We start from the raw sequence: 26,086 nt of genomic DNA, 5'->3' as shown, positions 1-26,086 counted from the left end.
CTCGTCGACAATAATTTCTCTTATTTTAGAGTCCCTCCTTTGAGTTCGCGAAAACTTCACGAGGCCGATAAATCAGGCCCAGGCAAGATTTAATTTAATTTACTTTCGCGTAGGCAAGAAATCAGTGGTTCTTTAAATATCCTTTACGAAACGTTTCTTTCCAAGCAACGTCCTATCGGTTTCCCGAGAGTCGAAATCGTAGGAGCCAGGGTTATCTTGGAGCAACCTTTCGCAGTTACTAATTACATTTTCCACGCAACAAAGTTCACTTTGGATAAAACGAGTTTTAGTAACTCGAAGCAGCATCGGTATAGATTTTACATAATTACCGAGGCGGAGGCGCGGCGTCGTTGAATTCCGCGCTGCGGCGAAGCGAACCGTGCAACTATTTTCTATCGCATCCGCGGTTCCCTGCAGCCTATTTACACGCGCTTTGATGAAAACCGTCCGCTGACGGGGTTCGCGAAGTTTAAATCGCGGCGACGGTGGATCAACGCCGGCCGCAGAGCCGGAAATGGGAGAAACTACCGACAAAACGATGAAACGGGAAAAGTGGTTCGCGCGTAATGCCGGTGTATACGCGATCGAGATAAAGAGCAAACGCGACGCGTCTCGGTTAATTCAAACTTGTAATTACTGGAAGAACCGCTGACTCGGCACGCGAAACACAATGCACCCATGGAAACGGCGAATGTAATTATTGGTTTGCTGTCGGTCGTATTTTTCCGGCGAAGCTTATCGGGGGATAGAATTAAAACGGGACCGTTAACGGCGTGACGTCGGCGAATTCGATTCGCGAAAACACAGTATCCGATCGACGAGCCTGATATCGACTTTGTCGCGTTTTAAACTCCTCGCGAGGGAAAAAACTCTGACTTTGATTCCGTGGTTTTTTCAAACATTATCAACGCGCCCACGACTCGAGCAGAAATTTTATCCGCGATAACGTAAGTGGAAACGAAAACTAGTATTAGCAACTGTAATTGAGATAGCGGTGTCGGGGCAGGCTATTGCATCTATCATTCGCGCGTCGCCGTGTAATTAAGTTAACGTCGAACCGGTGGACCGTGCCGAATCTTACGGTGTAATTTACCGAGCAAGGCGTCGGTGCGTTTAAAATATGGCTCACGAGGGAGAAAGCAGTCGAACGCGAGAAAGACCTTTCCTTCCCGCTTTACTCGTGGCATCGTGTGCAATTATCGGGCGCAAAAATGCTCCCGAACGCTATAATTTGCGGAACCGAAACGCGTCCCGATGACGGGTCCGCGACGACCGATCGACCGAGGCGCGGAACGCTTTATCAAGCGTCGAGGATGAAAGAAACGCAGGTATCACTCACCGCTTTCACGGAGTCGTAGTCCCCCTTCCTGAGAAGATCCATCAGCCTCTGTCGCTCCATTTCTTCCTTCGTCACGTACACCTTGTTCCCCCTGAACCGAGCATCCTGCACGTTCTCGTAATTGTCGCAAAGGACGTTGTGAAAGCCGATCGGCCTCTGCTGACCGACATGATCGACGATCTTCGCCGCGTCGACGACCACGTGCTCCGTCGACTCCGTCGGAAGGTCCTGCTCGAACTGAAGGGTCTTCACCAGCACTTCGTTCACCATCTCGACGCGATCCTCGATCTCCCGCGAGTTGGTTCTCTCGTTGTCGGTCACCTTGAGCTTCCCGGCGACGTCCGTGCCCGCGTCCCGAAACCTGGACTCGGTGTTCTCGACCTTGAACTTTGCAGCCTGCCTTTCACTCTCGAGCTCGTCCAGAGGGATCGTGGCCGTGGACAGATTGCTGCTCTCCCGCGTGTGACAGAATCGACTACCGTCGAGAGGGTTCGCGGAATCGTAGGGGATCTCAAAGTCCTCGAGGATCATGATCGGTTCCGCGACGTCTCGTTTTTCCTCCTGTTCGTTGCTCCCCGGCGAACCGGTCGCGACCGCTCGAGATTGCTGCTGGACGCTGCGAGGGGAGCAGGACGAGTGAAACGTGACGAACGTCCTGGCTGGCTCCATCCTGCTCTCCTGGGGGCTCCTCGGTCCGCCGTTCGGCAACGCTTGCTGGATATCCGTGTATCTGCGAACGGACGCCTCGCTCCTCTGATCGTCCTCCTCGATGGTCTCCAGATGCTCGTACCGCGTCTCCCCGATCCGTTCGTACACTTCCTCGTCGTCGTCCAGTTCCTGCCGGTCGCGTTCCGCTTCTCGGGACGGGGACTCGAGGTCGGGTCGAGCGGTGCCTCCCTCGCCGTAAGCGGAAACCTGCGAAGAAGGTCGGAGGATGGATTCGAGGTCATCCGCGTGAATCACCTGAGGCTGCAGACTCCGCTCGTATATCTTCTCCACGTGGTTCGGCGAGGAGTACCGCGTCCTGGCAGCCGCCGCCTCTATCGGGCCCGAGGGTCTCGATCGCGGCGAGTTGTGCTCGTTGAGCTGCTGCAGGGCCACGTAGACGCGATTGTTCGGCTTGAACGAGGACTGCGGCGGCGACGCGATCGGCGAACACTTGCCACGATCGCGATCGATTTTCGCGTCCTGCGAGCAAGGGGTTTGCTCCTTCCTGGGAAGTACCGGCGGCTTTCTAGCTTCTGGCGGCAAGTTGCCCGCTTGTAGATTTCTCGGTCTCGTGACGCGGGACTCCTGCTGACCTTGGAGCGTGCGGACACGCGCGCCCACGGCACCGTAAACGGTCTCCTGCCTCGTCTGATCCATTTTGCTTTCTCTCTTCTCGTGCCGGGTGTACCTGGACTCGGACGATTCCCCTGTAAACCTCGCGATGTCTCGCGCGGACCGAGAGCCTTCCATCGATTTACAGGCGGCATCGGCTGCTTTATCACCGGCTCGCGGTGAATCGCTCGTGAGAGTCGGCCGCCTACTTTCTCCGTCCTTATTTGGTGAGATCGGCTCCTCGGCTCGGTCGCCAAGGTTGCTCGGGCCCTTCGAGGCGGCGCAGCCTCCACCTCCTCCTCCTCCACCTCCTCCCCCTCCTGTTGCTCCACCGACTCTTCCAGCTCCTCTCGCCCTCTGGCCCGTCTCTTCTTTAACGAGCGGCCTCGTCGCGCAGCTCGCGCTTTGATCGTGATTTTGCGATCGCTTCAACGACGCTCTCCTGCAGGGGATAACCGACGACGAGGACGTCGGTGTTGTCGAGCTAGAAGCGACCGCGCCGCCGCTTACCCCAGATATCCTCCCGTCATCGGACTCGTTTCTGCTCTTTATCAAATTCGTCGGCCTGCCGCGGCAGTTCTTTTCGGATTCCCCGACGTTATCCGGCCGACTTTCCTCGCTGCTCGATTCTAATCGTCTGGATCTGAAGCTGGAGGTCAGCGGGCCCCTCTGAGGGATCCTCGAGCCGGTGGACGGACTGATGTCCCTCGATCTGCCGATCACGCTGCTGTTCGACGCGCTGAATCCGTAATCGTGCTGTTTCCCTCTGTTCTTCAATGCCAGGTACTCCTTGTAGGTCCCTCTGCTGGTGTTGACGGCTACGTTCACCTTTTCCACCTTGCGGTCGGGCTTCTTGTCCGCGCGACTGAGGTCGTCGTAACTCGACGAAGTACCGTTCAACTTGTCCCTGCCCTCGTCGATCGATCTGGACCTGGAATCCTGCCGGTACCGTCTTTGACTCTTCTGCTCGGCGCTGCTGTTCGACCGCGTCAACGGTTTCTCCCGGGAGCCCGGGAAATTCTGACTTTGCGCCTGGCTCAGCCACTCGTCCACCCTCTTCTGAACTTCCCCTTTGCGTAGCAACACCTCCGGAACTTTGCCGCGGCTGGCATCCACCGTCAACGTCAGCTGTGCGACGCGGCCCGGGGAATCGTCCTCGGTCGGCGACGCCGGAACGCGTCTCACGGATTCCTTTTGCCTCTCCCGGGACCGCTGTCTCACTTGCGTCTGCTGGTTCACTTTCAGAACGGGTTGCGGTTTCTCGCGGACCGGGGAACGCTTTGGCTGCATCCTCTGACCCGAGACTTTCGATTTGTCCTGCTGTTGCTTCTTCTGCTGATCCATCATCACCGCCTCGAAGTTCGACACGCTGATGCTACCGACGTCGCTCAAGTCCGACGACCTTCTGTAATCGAGGTCCTCGTACTCGTCCAGGATATTGTTCACCGACTGCGTGTCTATCGAGCTGATGCTCTTCGACTTGTTCCTGACCACGCTCTCGTCGCTGCTCGAGTAGCCGTGATTTTGCTGTTGCTGCTGACGATCGCGGCTCGATTGTCGTTTCGGTCGAGCCTTGGGCTTCTGGTACTTCAGCACCGCATTTTCGTAACGTTGCAGAGGATTCTCCGAACCGGTATCGACCGGTTCGTTCTTGCTCCTCCTCGTAGCGGGTGACTGTCTAACGTACCGGTGCTGGGACGATACCTTCTGCCCGAACATCGCTCCCTTTTGCAACACCGAGACTGCCCCCTCGCGCTGATCGATCTCCTGACCGATTTTCGATTGAGCTATCGAACGAAAGGTCGCGAAACTCTGCGTGCATCGCGAACCGAGACCCACGGCGACGGCTTCCTTGGTCGACTCCCTCCGCGCGACGTTCGGCCGAGCACGATGATGCTCGATGGCCGGCGCCGGGCCATCCTCGTCCACGAACGGAATGTTGTTGCCGGCGGTCAAAGTCATCAAGATTTCATCGCTCATTTTCGACGGGATCGCATTTTCGTGGATCGCGAACAGAACCGGGCACTTTGTCCTCCTGAAACAAATCGGAGCAGGCCGTTGACTAAAAAAATGACGATAGAAAGCAACAACGTTTTATCAACGGCTCGATATTTATGGCTTCGGGAAGTACGGAGAATTTGTCGGTGCCACGAGGCGCCGTCAAGACCGGCGCTTCCTTAAAACGGTCCTCCGAGCGACTTCCGGTTAGGCAGCGCCCGCAGGTTTTGCCAATGGGGAAATATCCGGTAGCTGACCGATATCCGGTTGGAATTAATTCGATTTTCGGACCTCGGGCGCATTAGGTATCGTAACGGTCCGCCATGCGCTCGTGCATCGAATCGTTAAAGACCATAACGGCCGTTTGAAATTCAATATGCCTGTCCGACAGCTGCACGGTGAATATTGACTATCGAGAAGTACATTTGCGCTTGTCATGCATATTTATTTCCCCGATAATCCGGCAAATTAATCGTCTTAACGCTCGTTCGTTATGAACGCGAATTCGACCATTCGACAAATTAGCCTGTACGATACATGGTCGAGGATAATGAACGTGCTTCGTAGGTTGAAATCATCCTCGGGACGCGTGGTCTAAATAAACAATCGTTGCGTCGATACCTGCTTTCGAGCAAACGTATCGCGGAAGCGATCGTACGTATCGTCCGAATTTCGCCACGATGTTCCTTAGCAATTAGAGCAATGGCTGGCTAACTAAGTACATGGTCCGTGATCGCAATTGCACCGATACGATCGGTGCTCGCGGTAGCGGAGCAGTCTCGAAAATTCTGCCGATAAATATTGAAGCACCGTTGCCGCTGCATCGGCGTTCCGCGGGCAAGTTTCAATTCACACGGCCGAACGAGATCACGAACGACGTAAATTGAATTAAACCGGTGCCCCTCGAAGCGTACTTCTCGCTGGCTCTAACGATTCCCACGCGGCCACGTCTCGAGAACGATCTCCTAGCTGGAATTCTACTTTTAGATCGTTCGTCGAGATACACCGCCGCCGGTGGGCCACCGCGACGCCACGCGATTCGTGCGTGGAGGATTCGTGCGGGCCCTCTCTCCTCAAATTGACCCACAATTAAGACGTTGCCGCGCGGAGTAGAAAGCGTAATCGGGGAACGCGAACACGGGCTTGTCCGGGACCGCTAAACGCCCGACAAAAGCGTTTCTTTCGCGAGACAATGCCGCGGCCGCACAATGCCCGGAACGCGATAAAAACGAATCAAAAAGCAGAGGAGATAGTAACGGTAAGAGAATGGAACGAAACAGAAGGTTCCCCGCGTAATTATCATCTTGAAAAAGACATACATTCCGCTCGCGGCTGTAGCGCGCCCCTGAATGCCGGTGCTCCACGCTCGACACCGGAGCACAAGGAATGCAGCCGCAAAAACCTATTTTTCGGATGCACTGACCCGGATCTTACCCGCTGAAACCATTATTGCGATCACGTTACGCGACGAATAACAACGCGAAATCGCGACGTTCGTTACTAATCCGATACAGCCGCGAGCCTAAGGTGCTCCTCGTTTCGAATCACGGAACATTTTGTCTACCCGCGTTGCGCTTCCTTACATTTTCCACAGAAATAAACAGTTTGCCAGCGAGGAAGCCAAGAGAATTCAGATTTTTTTCAGTAGTATGCATCGAAAGAACATCGCGAAATTATTTAAAGAAGAATGCAAACGGACTCGGAACGCGGATCGAAAATTCCGCATACGAAAATATGCAAATCGTCAAAAATCCGACTCGCGGAGTTGCATTTCCACGATTAACGGGACGGCGAATTTCAGGCGCGCGCGCGATTCGCTGACCCTAATAGCGAACAAGGATGCATCGGGGTGATTTGCCACGATTACCGTGATTATGCTGCGCCGCTCGCAAGATCCAGCGATATCGTCTCATTAACGCGGGCTTATTCATATTCCGCGCGCCCTTCCCTTTTAGAGAAACTATATTTCCATCCTTGAAACAACGATATTTCTATATTTCGTAGAATCGATCAGAATAGAGATACTTCCAGCGAGATTAATCCGCGTTGATACACCGCGTCTCGTATCGATCGAGATCTGCCGGAATCAAAGAGTCAACTCTCGGATTACCGACCACCTTTGAAAGAAAAACCTCCCGTGTCTCTGAAAACGCTAGGATCTCTAGTCGCGCGCCAGCTTCCCGTCGAATACATTTGCATAAATTTCATAGCGCCCGAACATAAAACCCCAGGTAGAGGATTCCGGGGTTTAAAAAGCTGAGATAAACTTCGGACAGGCGTAGCCACGAATAGACTCCGATCTCCTTCCTGCATCCAACGGATGAAAATCACGAGCAGTTTCGAGTTCGAGTTTCGATGATCCGAAAGACTCGAAAGCTCGATTTCTCGTTTCCTTTGGTCGTTGGCAGCCAATTACAACGTCGAGAAAAACGCTGCTCTCCGAACACCGAGCACGAGCCTATCTTTCTCCCTGCATTCTAATCGTCTGCGTTCGATCATTCGAGTCTCGATCGAGGAACGATCGAGTGGGACCACACGCGTGTGCGTAGAAAGAAGCAACGATCGCGAATGCTAATTGCACGCGTGGTCGATGCATCTTAGATCGTCGATCGTTCCTACGCCCTCGTCCCGAGTGGGCTCGGAGCATTTCTTTGCTCGTGTTACGATCTCGATCGGATCGTAACCGCGTAAAAAATATTCTTGTATATGGAAGCTACGGCCAGCTATTCCGCGAGAAATCTTTTCCCAAAGCTTTCCCCTTCGCGTGATAAATATGTTATTGTTATTGGTACACCCTGTACGTTCGCGTGTATGCGATTAAGCTACGTCGGGGAGGAACGTTATCTCGTGTTGTGTGGGTGAGCAGCAATCCGTTAGAAAGATTAATGGTTCGGTATTATCAAGCCGATATAGTGGAGTCTACCGGTTGGTTTTTCGGGGCGCGGAAAGACTTGATCTTGATTTGACGGGCCAAAAATTCGTTTATCACGGCTCGCGTGTTTTTCATCGGGCGTCGCCTTCGTCGGCGCTTTAATGCGAAAAGCGTCGAGCAACTCTGGTTGGAAGGATGCGTTTCACGACCGAGTTGTGCAAAATAAAGCGGTCTTTGTAATCGTTCGTCCGGTCGAAGATCGCGGAACGGAAACGAAGAGACGCAGGAAAAGTTCGGGGAAGAGAGAGACGGGTCAGAAACGAGATTAAAGATCTCGTCGCGCGATCAATTGGAGGGTCAAAAAGGTTTAAGCACCGTGCACAAGCCTCTCGAACGAGCTCGGTTAACGAGCATCTCTAACGCGTACGAGTGTTTTCGCGATTGATGCGTGGAACGATTATTAAGCCATTAAAAAACCGTGCCACGGTCGGAGGCCCACGCCGATCATCTCTCGCATTCCTGTCTCGTTTGATCGCCGCGTGCACGGCCCCGTTCGACGTTTCCATCGACGAATCGCGTACGAGACGCCTAAGCGGACTGGGCTGCCCTCCTCGAGACGACCCGCTGATCCTGGCACCGGTCCAGAAGCATCCGTTTAAAGGACCGTGGAAAAAAAAAAACGCTTCCTCGATAGATAGGGGTGCCTTTATTTACACCCCGTGTAATCCGGGTGGTCCGGAAGCGAATAAATCGAGCAACACCCCGGTAGCATAGTTTCTTGCACGGACGAGGCGTCGCGTCTTTCGATCCTTTTTCGGGCTCTTCTATCATTTATTTCGTAGGTATCACGCCGCAATCTTTTTGCGTTTCGCGGCGCGCGATAAATGGCACGAATCATTCGTCTCGCTCGGGTTCTCCTTGTGGATCTCCTCGAGATGAAGTGCATCGCGCGGTAAGAAAGTAGAACTCCTAAAAGGGGAGACGGTTCTCCGGAGCAGTGTTTCTCAAACTTTTCTCGTGCTCCCGGGTTACCGTTAGATCCCGAGCCTGCACATTCCGTTCCGAATTGCGAACTCGTGGACCACCGGGCTCCGCGTTATTGCCAACCCTGAACTAATTCCAGCTAATCAACGGTGCCGAATACGGTCGCGATACTTTCCCACGCGTTGCTTTAATAATATTTTACTGGACTGGAACGCTCGAATACTTTGTATCATCGAAATTAGGTGAAAGTACATAGCCTGTAGGATCCGTCACGTTAACGAAGAGTGAAATTTTCATACGCGAATTCTCAAGGAACGAAATAGGAGAGAAGACTTGCGATACAGCAGGTGTGCCATTGCGCGAGAGTAACCGATGGATTTCAATAATAAAACGAACCTCGTCTCGGTGATATTAAAACTTCGTGCCGTGACAGACGAGTAATTTCTTTTCAAACTGCTTCCGTTATCAATAGATCGGTATTACAAGTTCTTTCGTTCCTCGACGGACACTTTGTCCGCATTAATCAGCTTCGAGCGAACGAATTTCTTCGATCCCCGGATGGAAGAATTTAACGGACGATGGAAGAACGAGAATAGAATCCTTCGCTGCGATTTTACGGAAAATCTAGGAAAAACGAATTTCCTCCAACTGAGAATCACCGTTTCCGCGAAAAATCTTTCTCCCCGATGGATGTATCGCTTCTGTCCGGCAATCCGTATCGTTCGTTTCTATTCTTTCGGTCGGTGGTCCCGGCACTCGTCGAGTACCTTCTGAAAACATTCGGTGTGCCCTTTCACAACTTTCATCCACGGTCCCCGGCGTGTCCGTGAGCCGATGGGCTATTCATGGCCCTGACAGGGCTGGCCTTTGAGGTTCATGACCCGTGCAACTCCATCGAGAGAGAGGAACAGAGAAAGAGAGAACCACGCGTAGAAATCCCCCGTGAAACGATCGCTATTTCTGCTCGTATCGCGTGCTCCCTTTGATCGTTACATGCTGTTTATCATACGTCCCGCGGTTTACAACGCGAACCGCTGAAAATTAAAAAAGAAGACACTAGCTTTTGAAACATTCTCGCGACACAGTTTTATTAATCCCTGCTCCGCCATTCGTCGTTAATGGCCCGCGAAGATCGGAAACCGTAGATCCTTCGCGTCGCTGATTAGCCCTTTTGCGCAAGACGAGGCAGCGTGTCCAACGCTGGTAAATATTTTTGGAACCAAGGTTGCCGCGATATTTATACTCCAAACTTTGTTGGGTATACGCGACCCCACCTCGACTCTTGCTTACATCGCAGAAACTTTCAGACGCGAATCCAATTACTTGGACTTCAAAACTATAGGGAATAGGGAATAGAGATCTCGATAAAAATCACTGCGAGTCGTCGTGCTCCATTTGTCATCTATTGTTCGCAGGAATCTTTGTGCATCCGATTTTCTGGAATTCCCTTGACGGTAACTCCGAGAACGGGCACCCTTGGAAGGTTTTTGCTCGACTCTAGCCACGTGGGGTCCGATTCGTGTCCCACAGATGCGGTCCCTGCAGTTCGTGGTCCTTGGTTTCCTTTTTTTCGGCCGGTCTCGTTTTGGTTTTCGCCGCACGGCACGACCCTGCGCGCAAGAACCTCGTTTTTCTTTGCAAATAAACCACGTGCCCGCCTCTGACAACACAATGTGTTGCCAACTCGTGCGAGATATTGCACCACCGCGATGCCAGACGAGCTTTTTGTTTCGAGAGTCCTCGTTGCACGTCGCTTATTTATATCTGTCGTTATTGCCTCAAATTCGGTCGTCCTTTGTCGTCCCGTGGTGCAAACCGGAGCGGCGCAGAGAGAACGGATTTATTTTCGTAAAACCATTTTTACGAAGCATCCTTCGTTCGAACGTGTACGGGATACACGGATCGTGATATCGTTTTGTCCGGTTTAACGAAGAGTAGCGAAATCGAGGGGAAAACAAACACATCGAAGGCGATCTAAAACGTTAATCGAGACCGTGCTCACGGTGCTTTGGTCGAGATAGAAGGCGTCGGGACGAGAGGCGTTCGATTCCTCGCATAGGAGAGGAGCTAACCGGTCCGTCTTTGATCTCGCTTTTGTACCGGATACACTCGTTACGGAGCAGCTCTCTCTTTTCAAAACTAACCGACGCGCCAAGCTGCAAGTGCATTCACACGAAGATAACCAACACGAACGCGTCGATGACCGTCCTCGTGGCATTGTCGAGGCTCGTTCAGCGTCTGATAATCGCGGAGAATACGTATCTGCCTTTGCGAACGTTTGCCCGCGTTTCTCGAATCATTTAAAATTCGCTAAATTCAATTATCGGGATCGCCAAGAGAAAACGATCGTCCAAGTTTCCAACTACTCCAATTTCTTAGAAGGAAACGATTAAGTATTCTGTACGCGCAAAGTCCACAGACACGAAGATCAAAGGAGCCATAAACAGCGTTATGAAGATGTCTCGTAGCGAAACTTCCGACCATATGCTAACAGAAGAGCCACCGTGTGGACGTATGCTTCGACGCGATAACGATTCCGAACCGATTTCGATGCTTGTTACGGGTCGATTACGTCGCAAACGAAGACACGTGGAGATTTAGAACCTTCGTAAATAACTGGGTACGTTTAACGTCAATTAAAGTTTCTTGTCAGGCCACGTTCATTGTATGTTCGTCGGTCGAGGCCGGAAAAATTTGTCCACCGGATTGCTAAACGGGAATAAACGTCTTGGACGAAATACGTTACGGGCGGTAATTACGTTGTACAACGTCCGGATGAATTATCGACGAGCTTAAAAGCGAAAGGCGTAAAATGGTCGATTTTTAGGCCGGGCTCGCGAGCCACTCGACGGAGCCGAAGGCAGCCTCGCGATAACTCATTACCGCGCCCATGAAACTTTCTTTCTTCGCATTTTGCGCGGGCAACCGGCTCCGGTTCGCGTCTTTCGATCGTACGAGCGTAGTACGCCCACGCAACCAAGGGTCTCCTCTCGTATCGCGCCGGAGGGGATTCTCGTCGAGCGGCACTCCGTGAATGACACTGTAAAACGACGCAGAAACCGTCGAGAATACCCGCGCGTTATCGTCCCTCTAATCGCCCGGTCGCGACAGATTATTACCAGCGTATTAACGAGCCGACAATTAGCGACGAGCGTCCGAACGTCCACGAAACCTTCGTACGAGCTCCGAAACGATACCATTTTCAGGTGTCGAAATCCGGAGGGGAAAAGGTTCGCTCGTTAGTTATTCGAACCGGTTCTTTGTTTCTATTCTGGGCGAGTCACGCAGCTGGGATGGATCTATCCCTTCTTCGGTCCACCACGCCAAAGAAGACTCTCCCGTCGTTGCGGAGTCGCCGGAAAAATAAGACGATTTCTATCTTTGCGTTCTAATGGCGTAACAGGACTCTGCTACGAAATTTAAAAACTCTTTCGATGCAGTGATTATAGCAACGTGTAATGCACGTATGTACCTTGGTAGCGGGTCTCTCCTGTCGACTAGTCCCGGTAATCGACTACGGCCGCGTTATCCTGGCAATTCCTGGCTGCGGTGGCGTAATTTCGTCGTAGCCGGCGTTAACGGGAGCAGCACGTTGCCATCGGTGATTCCTGATTGCGTCGAATGTGCCTCGCTATCGGGCCGAGCCCGCTGTATCTTCGAAACAATCGATTCGACGCGACGGACCGGCCGGATGGAAATATCGCGATCGTTCGAAAGAAACGAAACCGTCTCGCTATCGAGTGGTTCACGCCCGATCGGTTCGCGAGTCACGACGACTCAACGCGCACTGTCGTCCGCGAAATCGTTTGGAACCGAGGCAGCCACCGATCGACGACTGCATCGAGATCTCCGAGCATTCCGAGCCGAGCACAACGCTTAAACACTGTAATTTCACCGGGCAGATTCACCGTGCACCGATTACATTCCTTTCGCGACGGGGCTGGTTCTCGACGACCGCGTTAGAATCAATCACCGGTTTCTATTTTTGCATCCGTCGACTCCGACGATACCGCCGTTACGAGCATCGCTCGCGGAACGCTCCGTACACTGTTATTTATCGCCGAGGCTCGCTGAATCTTTTCTTCCAAACGATTTTAAACCATCACCGTTCTCCAAAAACGATCCTTTCTGAAATTCACAGGCGTTTCGTTGCAGTTTTACGACTGGCAACGGATTCGACGCGCTCGCTATCTCGGCGACGATTAATCACAGTTCTCTCGGGCAATTCGAAACTTTTCACGGCCGCCTAATTGTGAAACCGACTCGCTATCGCCCCGACAAACGTACTGACAATTCAAACAGTGTTATCGGTCGCGGGTACGGAGCACGATGCCCGGGCTATCGCTCGATGCCACGCCAGTACGATGCACCGACTTCTATAAAACGATCGACGAACATTAATCACCCGCTGCCGGATCGAGTCACGAGCTTCCGGTTTTCGCGCGTACCGTCTACCGATCGAAAGGGCCCGCGAGATCGACGCGGATCGCTGCACCATCGACGATAAACGAACCTGTCGCAACTGCTCGCGTTAAGAAACGGTCGAGGCTAATTCGGAGACGGACCGACCGCGACCGTTCGGAGCTCACAAAAAGAGAAGGGTTCGGTTTTTTATCCCTAAATGGACAGATAAAAAAAGGTGACTCGACGAGTATCGGGAACCAATAAAATTCTCACGAACGGGCAACGGAGAAAGAACAAAGATGTCGAATAGTAAAGTCTGTCGGCGTTACGGCGGAAAGAAGCTAAACCTCGGAGACAATGAATTTTAGATTGTATCGCGGCTCGGTCGAAAGACGACGAAGAGATTAAACAAGCTTAAGAAACGGGCGGACGAGCTGGATATCCTTCTTAAGAAATTAACCAAGAAGGATCTTGTAAGCGGGGTGTGATCTTAAGGGTATTAAAATAATTGTCTGCCGCTGCTGGCAGCCGGGGCTGCCTGGCTATTTTACACGCCGAGAAAATCCACTGAGGAGAACACGGCCCTGACGGCCGCTGATATATGTATGCTCGCGCGTATTCCACGGAAAAGAAAACAGAAACGAAGGAAAATGGTGCTCGCGACGCAACGCGGGAACCGCCACCCACGGAACTTTAAATAACGCGGGTGAAAAAGTAGTCGTAAATTAACGACGAGCGGGGATAATGGAAACGGAATGCGCGGGGCCGCGTTTCGATAAACAACCACCTCCAAGGTGTCACTGAAAATTTTACCTTGCACCGTTGCCTCGAGATTTCCCGCGATTATTATCATCTACCGAGACGCGAACGCGAGACCATCGACATTTTTCTCGATCCCGGTTCACTGCACACACACGCACGCACCCACAAAGATCACTCCGCGGCGAGATATTTCGGAACTCGAGTCGCAGACGCGATGCGCAGCATCGAGCCTCTCGATCGCGCTGGCGCGGCAAGACTGCCGCGTGGATCGGAATCGCGATCGAGGGACGACGTACAGGGCCGAACCAACCGGTGGCCCGATCTTCCCCGGGGCCCTCGAGCCATCGCTTGTTTTTACATACGACTCGCTTATTAACTTCGAAAGGAAACTTTTATTATCCCCGAAGCGAAACGTGAACTGTGTGGACGGTTGTTCCGGGCGTGCACCGGGATACAACGATACGGTACTTGACGAAAATAAACGTTTCCCTGCAAATAATCCTCCACCGATAACTATAAACTACGTGTCCCGTGCAGCGAGCGAATCTACGACGAGCAAGGGTAATGGATGTGCAGAGACGCAAAGGGAAGTAACAATTTCGTTCCAATTCCGAAGACAATTTCTGCGAAGAAAACACACGAGCGCTATCGCAACGCCGCCAGAATTCTCGATATTATTTTTCCTCGACGCTCACTTCATAAATCGTGCTTCGTGCCTTCAATTTCGCGGACCTAGACGCCGTGGAGCGGCGAAGTTTTCGAGCCCGGATCCTCGAGAAAATCGAGAATTTCCGTCCCGTTAACCGAAGACGAGCAAGATCGATAGATCGCGCGGATACGCCGGACCGTGGCTCCCTTCAATTAAATTAATGAAACGTCACGATACCGTTGGCTCCGCGCAAACATCGTTTCGACGAAATTAAACTATCGGCGCTCGAACGACGATCGAGACGTCGCTTTATCGACTGTCAGCGCCGACATCGATAGCCACGGCGAAAAGGGGCTAAAAAAAATAAGGGCTCTCGATCGTAGCCATAAATAGCGACCGGACACTGTCACTTCGCGGCCCGTGGAGATCGTCGATTCTCGAAACGCGAACGTGAATCCCGATCGGCGAGAGTCACGAGGACGAAGAGCTCGTGACGAAACGCCAAGCTCCCAGGTAGTCGGCAGGGAATGCGGCGAGGCTGGTTCCGATAGGACTGTGCTGGCCCAGCTGCGTACCACATGGCCACACGGTCGCATAACTCCAGGTATGCGTGCACCAACACCGACCCGGGGACCCCAAGGTGCGCACACAACGACGCCCGAGCGTCTCCCTCATTAAGAAACCCGACTGGTCTGGCCCACGGCGTGTACGATGCTTTTCGCACACACCGGTGCAAAACCGCGACGAAGGGCATCGTATAAGGACAGACGTCGACGTTACAGTCCCACGTGGCTTCTCCCTTATTTCCATTCGCGGACGAACGCGTCCACGCTCGCCCCGCCGCGTCTCAACTTCCACCCTCTTTGCTCGACCTCCCCTTCTTTCGAGCACGCACACGCTGGGGTTGCGACGAACTTCACCGTTAATCGACCACCTTACATCAACGCGTTCGTCACGGACCATGTTGTTTTTAACCCCTATTCTGATAATCGACCGACCACCCTTTTCCACGTTTCGTTAACAAATTGTTCATGTTCTCGATGCACTTTGTTCGAAATCTGCTGGGTGGCTTTTGCGACGCCGATGCGAAATAAACGATCGCAGAAACGCGTCGAGGTCGCGGGGGTGTCTGGAAAAAGAGAGTCCGTGAATATGTAAAACGCTCGAGAGCTGGAGGCTCGACGAGCCCCGAGTCGCATTCCGTGAATGAGCCGCGCGTGTATACCGCGCGTTTTTCACGCGAGACGCGAACCTGTGTCGTGCCTATTCACGGACGAGAGCCCGTAGTTTACATCGCGCGTAATAGTCGTACACAACAAGCGGTTTTCCGCCTTGTGGCTCGAATTATGCGTACGGGCGCGTGCATAATCAACTTTTATATGCCCGACGTCGACTGCTGCGTAGCTGGTGCTTCTTAATTAATTTCTGATTCTACCGTTCGGCTGATTTCCTCTAAATCGAGTTTATCTAAAAGCTACAATCTTTACAGTACAACAACTCCCTTTTTAAGGAAATCGACCCGAAAAGCGAAAAAGTTCAAGCTTCGATTTAGTTTCTCTTGCAACGGTCTCGGATGAATTTTAACAATGTTATGGAACTTGGAAGTTCCGCAACTTTCCAGTAGTATTCGAGCGACGCGGTAAATTTTTCCAATAGTGTACATTTGTGCAAGTTAAAATAGGTTACCTCTCCCCGATATAAGAACGGAATTGTACCGCGAGGAGTGATATATGCGAGCGAGTTTAAATTTAGATTGCCCTCCGGGCGAAATTTGGGACCACGCTCGAATTAGTTAATCAAACCAACGACTTGAGTTTCCACCGTGAATGTACTCCAACCCGTGACTCGATTTCGTATTCGTTACAAACGTTTTCTCTTTTGGGTCTTTTGGCAAACAGATTTTTCGACAAACTCCAAAGTACCGTTTCCCCGTGCACGGCGATACTTTGTAGACGACTGGATGGAATGTTCGTAAAAAATGGAGGTCCTTCGTTCCAGCTAAATCGTGCGCAAACTGCAGCAATGCTCGTCGTAGGTACGGGGGCGGAATTGTTTACGGGAGAGGTTAGAGGGTGACGCGAAGGTAGACGCAGCATTATGCCGGTGCAAGCGACAAACCACCGAGAACGAGGAGTTTCCTCGTTCCGCGTGTTACTTCCGCTAAACAAACTCTCCCGCTTCTTCGTGTTGGGTTCGCGCAATATCGCGAGACTGTCGTCTCTCCTTAACTTGGAAAATGCAACGCGAATCTTAAGAATTTAAGTATAGGATTTGACGTTAGCAACCAGGCTTCAACTAGGGTTCGTCAAAGTTATAAGTAGTCGTTTCAAGTTTGCGCATTAACATGCTAGCTACGCTGTACAGAGACGACGAAACTCTTTCGCGCGTTCCAACGACGTTCGGTAACCGTGTCTCGTGGTTCGACGTTTTGAATAAACACCATTGTTCGTTCAAATAAACGAAACAGCGAGCGAAGATTGCGCGATAATACACGAAAAGTGCATTTGGTGGAAGTCACGGATCGTAGACTCCGAGCCAAACTCTTCTGACCTAAATGTAAATCAGCGGACTGCAGTCACATTAACGCTTCAGAAAGCCGCGAACAAAAGTTTAATCTCACCGCGAGATTCTATTCTTCCTATTTTCCCCGCCCTCGTTGCAACTTGGTAGTTTTGCTCCGAAAAAAGTTCAAGCAATTCGCGACCTGCGATAACAAGGAACGTTCCGCCGCATCTTCGCAAATTAAGAATCAAAGGGTGTCCAGGTTGCGTGATATCTATGATGCAGACCGCTTTTACGCGGACAGCCCGATTAAACCAAGTTTACGCGTTTTGATTCTTCGTAACTTTAAACTTGGGAAAAACTTCTCCGCCACGGTTGGGACAAAATTACCCGCTCGCGCAGTCATTTTCCCCGCCGTCAAACTATAAGTTTGTTGTTCCTTTGGTTACCGGCAACGTGACCTGAAAGGTTCGGAGGAAATAGTGACCCTGAGCAGTTCGGGTGATTTGGATCGGACTGTATCGTCGAAACGATCCCTGATACAGGTACGAAAGGACTATTACTAGGTTTACTCGAGAATGAACCGACGTTGGAGGCGCTAATGCGAGATTCACGTCGACATCTGCGCGCAACGATCTACCTGCGTAATTCGGGGAAACGTTAACCGACCCATTGCACGACGCGTTGCGAATACTTGGAGTATGTTCGAGCACGCCTAGGCTAGGAAGCAAGCGAGACGCGGTTGAATTCGAGACTTCGGGAACAGCAACGGTAAACTCCGTTGGAAGAAGAATCGTGAAGATTTCGACGCGATGCTGTTTTCGGAACACGAACCGATTCGTGTTCGTTATTGGCAGCATGCGGTGCATCGTAATCCCCGGAGTGAAAGACAACGCAGATCGTCGACCGCCAAGGACAGCTAATATCTAGATAAATTTGTGGTTTCGTCGTGTAAATTGCAGGGAACGCGTTCGATCGGTGACGCGTATTTTCTGAAACCGGTTCCGAGCGCGATTCAGCCTTTTTTTCGATTCACGGAGGGGTTGGTCTTGTCTTGGCATCGACCAAAAGGAATAACCAGAGGCTTCGATGTTGCTCGTTTCACGGTGTTGAACATCGTGGCACTGGTAACCTCAAATCTCGCGCAGCCCGACCGTAATTTTCGCCCGGACGGAGATCGAATGGGAGAAGAGTTGTAGTTAGATCCGCCACCTTTTCCTTTTTACGCGTCGAACCGTTACGAGGACGAGCGTTTACGATCGAGGTCTAATTTTAATTACGACTTCAACCGGATCGGAGGAGGACGAGTTCGCGGCTGGTCCGTTATGTCATCCGGAGAGACGCTAATATCTTTAAACGATATCTCCATCGTCTCGGCGATAACGGTCGCGTGGAAGTAAGTGAAAAAAAACGAGGCTGAGCAGGATGCGAACGGTGGAATTATTGCGACCGGAAGTCCAACTCGGAGAGGTCAGGGTTCCCATTATTTAATAACGAACCGGGCAATTATCTAGTTCCCGGGGGATAACGGGTCCGCGTACGGAGTACTCGGTACGATCAAATTCTAGGAAGGTTTGGCGGCGTAATACAGAAATTTTGCAAACCGTTCGACCGTATTGTGCTTGTGCATCTCGCAGCCGAGAACAGAAACTCCGAAAGTGCTTTAAATTCTGCGCTTTTGTGCGAGCGTAGGCGGCTTTGCGAGGAGCTGTATATTAGCGCAAGAACGGGACAATAAGCCGTCGACGAACTGGGAGGCCAGAAAAATCGCGCGGAAACGGAGAAGACGCGGGACGGGGGGGTGAAAAATGCCGGGGCGGGGGCGAGGGAGTAAGACAAAGACGCGCAGCAGGCCCGCCACCCAGGATATATATTCATGGTGTTCGCCGGCTTTTGTCCCTGTAATCACCATTGTGCCCGCGGATTCTGTGCCGAACCGGTGCACCAGATGTGCGCCATTGCACGGGGAATGCACCCTGGCTTTTATCGGCTCGACTAATTTCGCGAATACGCCCAACGGAAGCCGGAGAACGTAGTTTCCAATAGTCACCGCGCCCCGACGTTCTAAACAGAGTTATATGTTTATCTACGATTCTACGGTCTGGCTAATTTTACTCGATAGAAACATATGCGAACACGTATCGCATTAACACCGAGACTACCTTGTAAAATTAGAGATTTTTGTAACGTAGGAAGATACTATCCGGATTCTTTGTTCTATGGGCTTCCCCTTACTGTGCTTGAAATTCGTGCAAGCACGTTCGTGCCGACAGAAAATTCACCGGAACCCGTTTATAAATTAGAAGCGAGGGTTCGTCGGGGGCGAAATAATTTCTACGCGGCGGTTGCACGCATACACAGGTTTGCGTGCAACGGAATCTCAAGTTGACACGGCCCTGTGCACGCTAGCCGCGTGTGCCTTCGGTATTTATCATTCGAACGTGACTTACCTCCGCCGCCGACGACGACGAACAGAAGGTAACAATCTCCGTGGCTCATCCTGACGCGTTACCGGAAGAAATGGCCGCGTAGAGAATTTTCCTGATCACTGGCACGATTGTCGAATACTCACGAGGCTTCGCGGCATCGCGATCTGAAAATAGACGACGCGTTTCAGTAAAGAAAGAAACGCGTTTATGGAAGACGATTTGAAACGCACGAGGGACTAAATAGATTGCGTTTGAGTCAGTGTTTCGTAATGGTCTGGTCGAGAACGGTGCAAAAACAGCCTCTTTGATCGTATGGAGAATAGAGTCAAGGTTAGATCGAAACAGAATGATTTCACTAGACTAGTTAAATGATTATAGCGTTTCCTTTTTACGGACACGGTTTCTCCAATGTCGATCGAAAAGTTTCTTGCGTAAATCTTACCATAATGAGTTGATTCACGATTCCTGGATACTCGAACGTACATTGGTTCCATAGAATGACCGTCCAACGGAACAAAAGAGAACCGCGATCCTTTCAAAACTCGTCCTGAAAGTTTCCTATCGCTCTCAAAATATCAACATCCGTCGTTTAACCTACCAAGAGGAACGTTAGTTTATTTTCCTTTGGCCGCGCGCTGGAGTAGACAATCTGACGGTAAACCTTCTTTCCAAGCAACCCTTAACTTTGACCGACCTCTCCGAGATAATCGCGGGCATAAATATTTAACCCGCGTACGATCCGAACGCGTCTACGGAGGGTGGAAAGTTCTCGACCCCGCGTAACCTTGGCTCGAACAGAAACGTCGGCGTTAATCGTCGTGTTCCTCGATTCCGGCATAACGACCTCTTCGAGGAATCGCTTCTTGCGAACCTGAACGTGAGTTGCTCGTTAAATTACGTCTTGGAGCAAGAAGAGCGAGGTTTTTTTTAGCAAATTATAAACCAGAGTTATAACGAGAATATAAATGTTTTTCCGGGCGTTCGTTAGGGTGGCGTTTAGAAACATGGACACAGCGATTCAGCGGTCGAGCGTCACGGTAATTGGTTGGAAAACCCGGCGATCCCTTACCCTTACTCTTACTCTTGCGCGTTCTGATATTTCGAATGCCGCCGTGAGCAGAAAATATTCCTCGCGAAAAGAACTGCACACGCCGCGTTCCCTTGCAAACCGGCGCGACGTGACCACCATTGTTCCGTTTCGCGTGCTCTCGCGGCTCTCAGCTTCTCTACGGTCAGTCGAGTACAGTCAATTTGGAGTGGCCGGAGGCTACCGAATTTACAATGGAGAAAGAACCGCCTTTCTCTTCGGGCGGACGTGCACGAACGGGCATCCAAGTCGGACACAGGTGCATGCAGATAACCGTGCCCGCACAATGCAACGCGCACAACCTGCCAGAACTTAAGGGGTTATTTCTTCTTTTTTTTTTCTTCCTCGAGCCAGCCATACGTACAGGGTGTAAAACAAGTAATCCGCCTCTAAACTCGCTTCGATCTTGCGATACCAAGTCCAACGATCCCATTTCCATTATCTCGCGTATTACTATTACGGAAACAACGATCTGCTTTTCTTTTTCCAAGGTTAGAGTTCGGTGCGTCGGTGGCGCGGTTAAAGAAATATGATTCTCGGACGAAAATGGAGTTAAACGCGGGTAGGTGGACAACGTCGGAAAGATAACAACCGACGTCTGGTTCGTCGGTTCGCATAACAATGTCCCGCGCTGTAAAATCTCGGTTACGAGGTTACGATGTGAAACGAAAATAAACGAGCACAACAGGAATAGGGATCCCGCGTGGAGCGGACGGGTAAAACGTACGTACGTTTCGACGTGCCAGGACGGTAGCCATGGCTACCTGTCGCCGAGAAATGGCGCGTTTATGCAGATGCTCCGAGACACCGGAAAAAGGGCGACGCAGAGAGGATAACGTGTACCGGAACGCAGTATGGTTTTATCGATTCCTTCCGGCGTGCAACGATCGACCACCGTTGTCAAGCAAAGTGAAAATTTCCCGACAACTATACGAGACCCAGCTGCGAGCCGCTCCGCTTCTGTTCGGACCAACTTTTTACCACGAATTTTCAAACGGACCGATGTAAAACCACTTTCTAAATTGATAAGTTTGCACAGGGTGAACGAAAATCGGTGATACACAGAGGCTCGAGGAGTTCGAAATCTGTTTGAACCGATTTTTTATTATTTCGTTTATTCAAAGTTCCATCAAAAAGTCCGATGATTCGTGCGCGACGAGCTAACATTACGGAAGGCGAATTAGACGCGCGATGGGAAAACAAACACGGTGAATCTTTTTTTTTTTCGAGCGTACGCGTATCCGGTACAGAGATCCACTTTTGATACGCGAACGAGCGTAATGGACTCGACACAGGGGGAAATGGCGAACGGCGCGATAGTCGTTGCACGATTTGTTGCTGCGTGAAAAATTAGCCGTTCGGCGCAAACAAACCGAAAAAAAAACCATTTGACGGGGAAAATCAATTCGCAGACATGCTCGAATTCGTCATCCTGGGCGCGCGATTAACCCGCGGTTTGGCTTTTGCCGTGAAACAGCGAGGAAAAAACCGCCGGTTGAAATTCCTCCGCGTAACGAGCATTTATTTTTATTCGCCGCGGACTAAGCGCGATGCACGAGAAATACGCTGCATTCGGTATGAATATTTACATTCCGCCGTCGCGTATAAATAGTTCTCGGGCGGAAAAAATAGGTTAAAGCGGGACACACCCCCGCCATAGATATCAGCCGGAAGCGTCCACAAATTCTCTCTGTCCGTGTCTCGCGGCGGAACCGCATTGCGTATAATTCCCGTCGAGCATAGCGGAGGAAATCGCATATCTCCCTCGAACCGTAAGATTTTTCGTAAAACTGTCTTCCCTCGATCCACGTCAGTCGGACAAACTGTGCTCCGTCAGGACCCGACGACTCCTCTGTAAACGGTTACCCTGTCGTTAAAATACACCCGGGATAAACAGAGACGCAAACATGGGTCTACTTTGTATCTGCTGTGATTCTGCAAGGATTCCTGAGATTTTTTCAACTCGTCTATTACGTATCTCGTGTCCTCCGTTTCCATCTTGGAATTTATACCGTCGCCGTACGTGCTGACGCGTACCATCGAGGCCGGTTCCTCCTTTTCGGACATCAGACTCGTCTGGATATGGGATTTATCGTGTACAAAGGCTAGGACTCGTTTCTCAAAATGAGCTTCTTACCTTGGATTCGACCGAGCTGACCGTCGGGCTCGGCCGATGAGCTTTCACGCAATACCAATGGCAAATCGCGAACGGGTAAACGAAGAAAAATATTAGGTTCAGGAAGAATTCTAATTTCCTGCGGGGAAGCAAAATGTATCGATAGGAGCCTCGGTTTTTCTAAACCATGGTCTACTCACCTATTGCATATTCTGACGGTCTTTCGACCCGTGTCAGGGTGCACGGGAGCCCCGAACTGGTCCACAACGACGGACCTCGATTTTAAGTCCTTCTCAAAGTATTCGTTCATCCTGTCGGTTACAAGTATCACGTCCAATCCCCAACGACTCACCGCAGGCACGCATAGACCGATCAGCCACTTCAAACATCCTGGAACAAGAGTTTCCGGTTATAATTAATATGATATCTGTCGACAGACCGATCTTGAAGCTTGTAACGCTTTAATTGTACGTTCCCCTTACCCATAAGGAGCAAGAGCAACAACAAGGCGGTCCAGAACAAACACAAAATCGCAATGGGACTCCACCAAACGAAAGATTCGAGGAACGAAGTCGGGATCGGTCCTCGAAACCCTGCGGCGTGATAATTTTCCAACGATATCGGCTGGCAACCGATTCCTTGGGCGTCGGTCGTGCACGAACACGCGCAATGCCGCACACAGAAGCAACGTTCCATTTTCCGTACTCTTATTTGTCTCGTGGCCACCGGTTCTCCGTCTCGATTCAACAGCTCGACTGAAAAAAAGAAAGGAACGAATCGAAGCGCGAGCGATTTATTCGCCCTTAACAAAGAAAAAGTAATAAAGTCGAGGAAAATTTGGTCGATCAAGTCGCGGCATTTACCGGAGCAGGAGAATTCGTTTAATGAAAGCTTGCCGTAGAGATCTAGGGTTATTTTACGATCGCAATGGGGTGAAATTATCTTGGTCGGAGACTCGGCATTCAGCCACGATACCGGCAGCCCTTTGGGACAGTCTGTAATCCGTACTCGATAAGAGGACAAAGATGAGCCTTTGTTTGTAATTAACACCGTTATCACCGTGTAATCAATTGCGCCATTATCCGCGTACACCTCGGTGAGTCGCCCGGACGAGCTGAAATTTAATGAAAATTGCGTCACGCTCGGTTAACCGACAAGATTAGTCGATGCAAATTGAGTCGGAACAATTACTTTCCGGGGGAAAAGTAACGTTCAACGGAACGTTTCACGGATCTCCATCGTCCAACGGATTGCAAAAGGGAGAACGGATCGAGCGGTTTTCGTTTAGTTCCGAAAACTGCTTCGTTCGCGCGAAACGTATAGGATCTCAATGTATACGAGGGTTTAAAAACGGCACGGAACCGTTTGATCGTTTTCTAAAAAGGACCTCGTGGAAAGTCGGTTGGAAATCCAGTGGAAACGTATCCTGGAAACGATCATCGCCTCTGGAACTCACCCTGCTCTGAGGAGGGCATTGTTGTCGGCCCTGAGTTCGACGTCGATCACAGACACGTGCGGCGAATGGTACTCCAGAGCGAGGAACTCGCGGCTTCCGGTTCCGTTCACGTTGTACTTGATGGCCTCGCTCGGCACCCAGGCGAAATTGCTCAAGAAGTAGCAACCAGCCCGCCCGGTCGCCCGTGCTTCCTACCGACACGTGACATTAGATCGAACGTCTACCTTTCGATAACACTCGCCAGTTTGCGGAAATGTTCACCAAAGTCGGCCAACCTGCGACCTACCGCCACGCTTACGATCCGTTAACGTTATTACTTTTGCGGGTAATCAGCGTTTACGATGTACATTTATATGCAAATCACTTAAACGGGGAATCGCCCGGACGCCAGTCAACTGTACGCTTTTCCAACAAGACCGATGCAACTTTCGATCGAAATGAAACGAACGGTGCTTTCATTTTGATACGCACGCTTCGAGAACTTTCGTAATAAATTTGTGTATCTCCCCGGAATGAAAACGCCAAACTGGTATTAGGCGGTAAACTAAATTTCACGGTGACGAATTAGCGACGCGATGAAGAGCAAAAATAAACGAGCTTAGAAAGGAAATTAAATTTAAATAGCTTGCAACGTGGTCAGAGTCACGGCGTCACGATGTTGAAATTTAGTTCGCAACCTAATATCACATCGTCGCTGTTTACACGAATATTTAACGAGCTACGTTTCACCCTCGATATACATATAATAATGCTTATTGAAATGCATGATGAATAGGCGCGTGGCACTTGGCGTGCAATAATTTCAATCATGTTTATTTAGATCAAATTACACGCACTTAGTATGCAGTCGCTACAACGAATCTACTCACGTACCGCCTCACAGCTCGTACAATATTTTATGAGCGAACATATTAAATTCGTGACTAACAAATCATACCGGTGTAACGAATAATACAGTTCGCACTTGGAACACCTCTCACGTCCTGCGAGTTTTCGAGTGTGAATTAGGAAGTTGAAACTACACCTGTTCAATATTTCAATGGCGCATTGTTCAACGCGTTGGTAAATATTCTCGTCAACGGGCAATTCGAGGCTTCTTGCGGGTAATATTTTAACGATCCAGGAAGATCTAAATCGAGTAATCGCAACTCGTTGAATCGTATTTTCTTGTATCATCGAGTGCTGGTGTAGCGTCATTTGCGTTTATTGGATCATTTACTTTGCGTTAATCTCAATCGCGAAAGAAGATAAGCTAAACGTTACGATATCGATCTCGTAAACTGTGCAGTATGTCATCGTGGACGTAATATACGGAAATCATTTGCCACAGGGTCGTACGGGGGAGAAACGAAACGGCGTTAGGAAACAGGCTAGCATCGGCGTTATAGCGTTTATTGCACTTGTCATACGTACCGTATCGTGTCTCCAATAGGCCAGGGGCTGATTTTTCAAACAGGTTCCTCTGACACGTTCGCACCGATCCGGTTGTTCAGCGAATGCCGTGAATCCCACACCGGCTTTGTCGCACTCATTTGCATTCTCGTTGATCTCGTCTGCTTGCACCACTAGGTACTCGCCTGACCATCCTAAGCAATGCCATTCATTCCCCATTTTTCGTTGCAAACGTATTCGACTTTGTAAAAGACCGCTCGAGTTTGATTATTTTGTTTCTGTTATTTTAAAAACCTTCGGATTCCGGATACTTTGATCTATCTCCGGTGAGCGTCGACGGCACCAGCAAACGATCTTTCCGTGGATCCAAACTATATTCGCCGTTCAAACCGAATCTTACATCGTTGTACGTCAGAGCCATCGTGTCCTCTCTGTTTCTATAGCGTCTATCAGAAGTGCCCAATCTGATGGGATAAACGTCCTGTGTAGCGTGAATTTAGTGACTCCAAGATCTCGAGCGTACATCGTTGTCGATTCGTTACCTTATCGCGGATCCGTTCGTTAGATCTTTCCACGAAGTCGATCCATCGGGCGAGGTATGCTTCTCGTATATTTCCAGATGAATCCGGTGATCGATCACGGGTTCCTCCAATCGATAAACCGAGTACCTGAAACATTTACGACGGATACGTTAAACGATGCAAACGACTCGAAGAATCCAGTCGAACAAACCATAGATCGCTGAAGCGTAGACAGTGGGCAGATTCCAAGTATTT

The 26,086-nt window shown here is 50.6% G+C and overlaps 2 protein-coding genes across 3 annotated transcripts in view; both read right to left on the bottom strand.

Moving 5' to 3' along the window:
- LOC122399067 overlaps nt 1-4,394 on the bottom strand; it is a 128,388-nt gene extending 123,994 nt beyond the window's left edge. Inside the window, exon 1 of the mRNA XM_043399437.1 lies at nt 1,340-4,394. Within this exon, the coding sequence (XP_043255372.1) occupies nt 1,340-4,378 (3,039 nt within the window). The 5' untranslated portion in view covers nt 4,379-4,394. The remainder of the gene's footprint in view (nt 1-1,339) is intronic.
- LOC122399088 (JNK1/MAPK8-associated membrane protein) overlaps nt 1-26,086 on the bottom strand; it is a 760,891-nt gene that overhangs the window by 617,828 nt on the left and 116,977 nt on the right. The gene's annotated exons all lie outside the window — the stretch shown is intronic.

This window comes from Colletes gigas, unplaced genomic scaffold (assembly GCF_013123115.1).
Source record: "Colletes gigas isolate AHSC1104 unplaced genomic scaffold, ASM1312311v1 Colletes_gigas_Sc00012, whole genome shotgun sequence".
In the NCBI taxonomy this organism is placed as follows: Eukaryota; Metazoa; Arthropoda; class Insecta; order Hymenoptera; family Colletidae; genus Colletes; species Colletes gigas.
The sequence above is the reverse complement of the archived record's forward strand: the minus strand, read 5'-3'. Positions and strand labels throughout refer to the sequence as shown.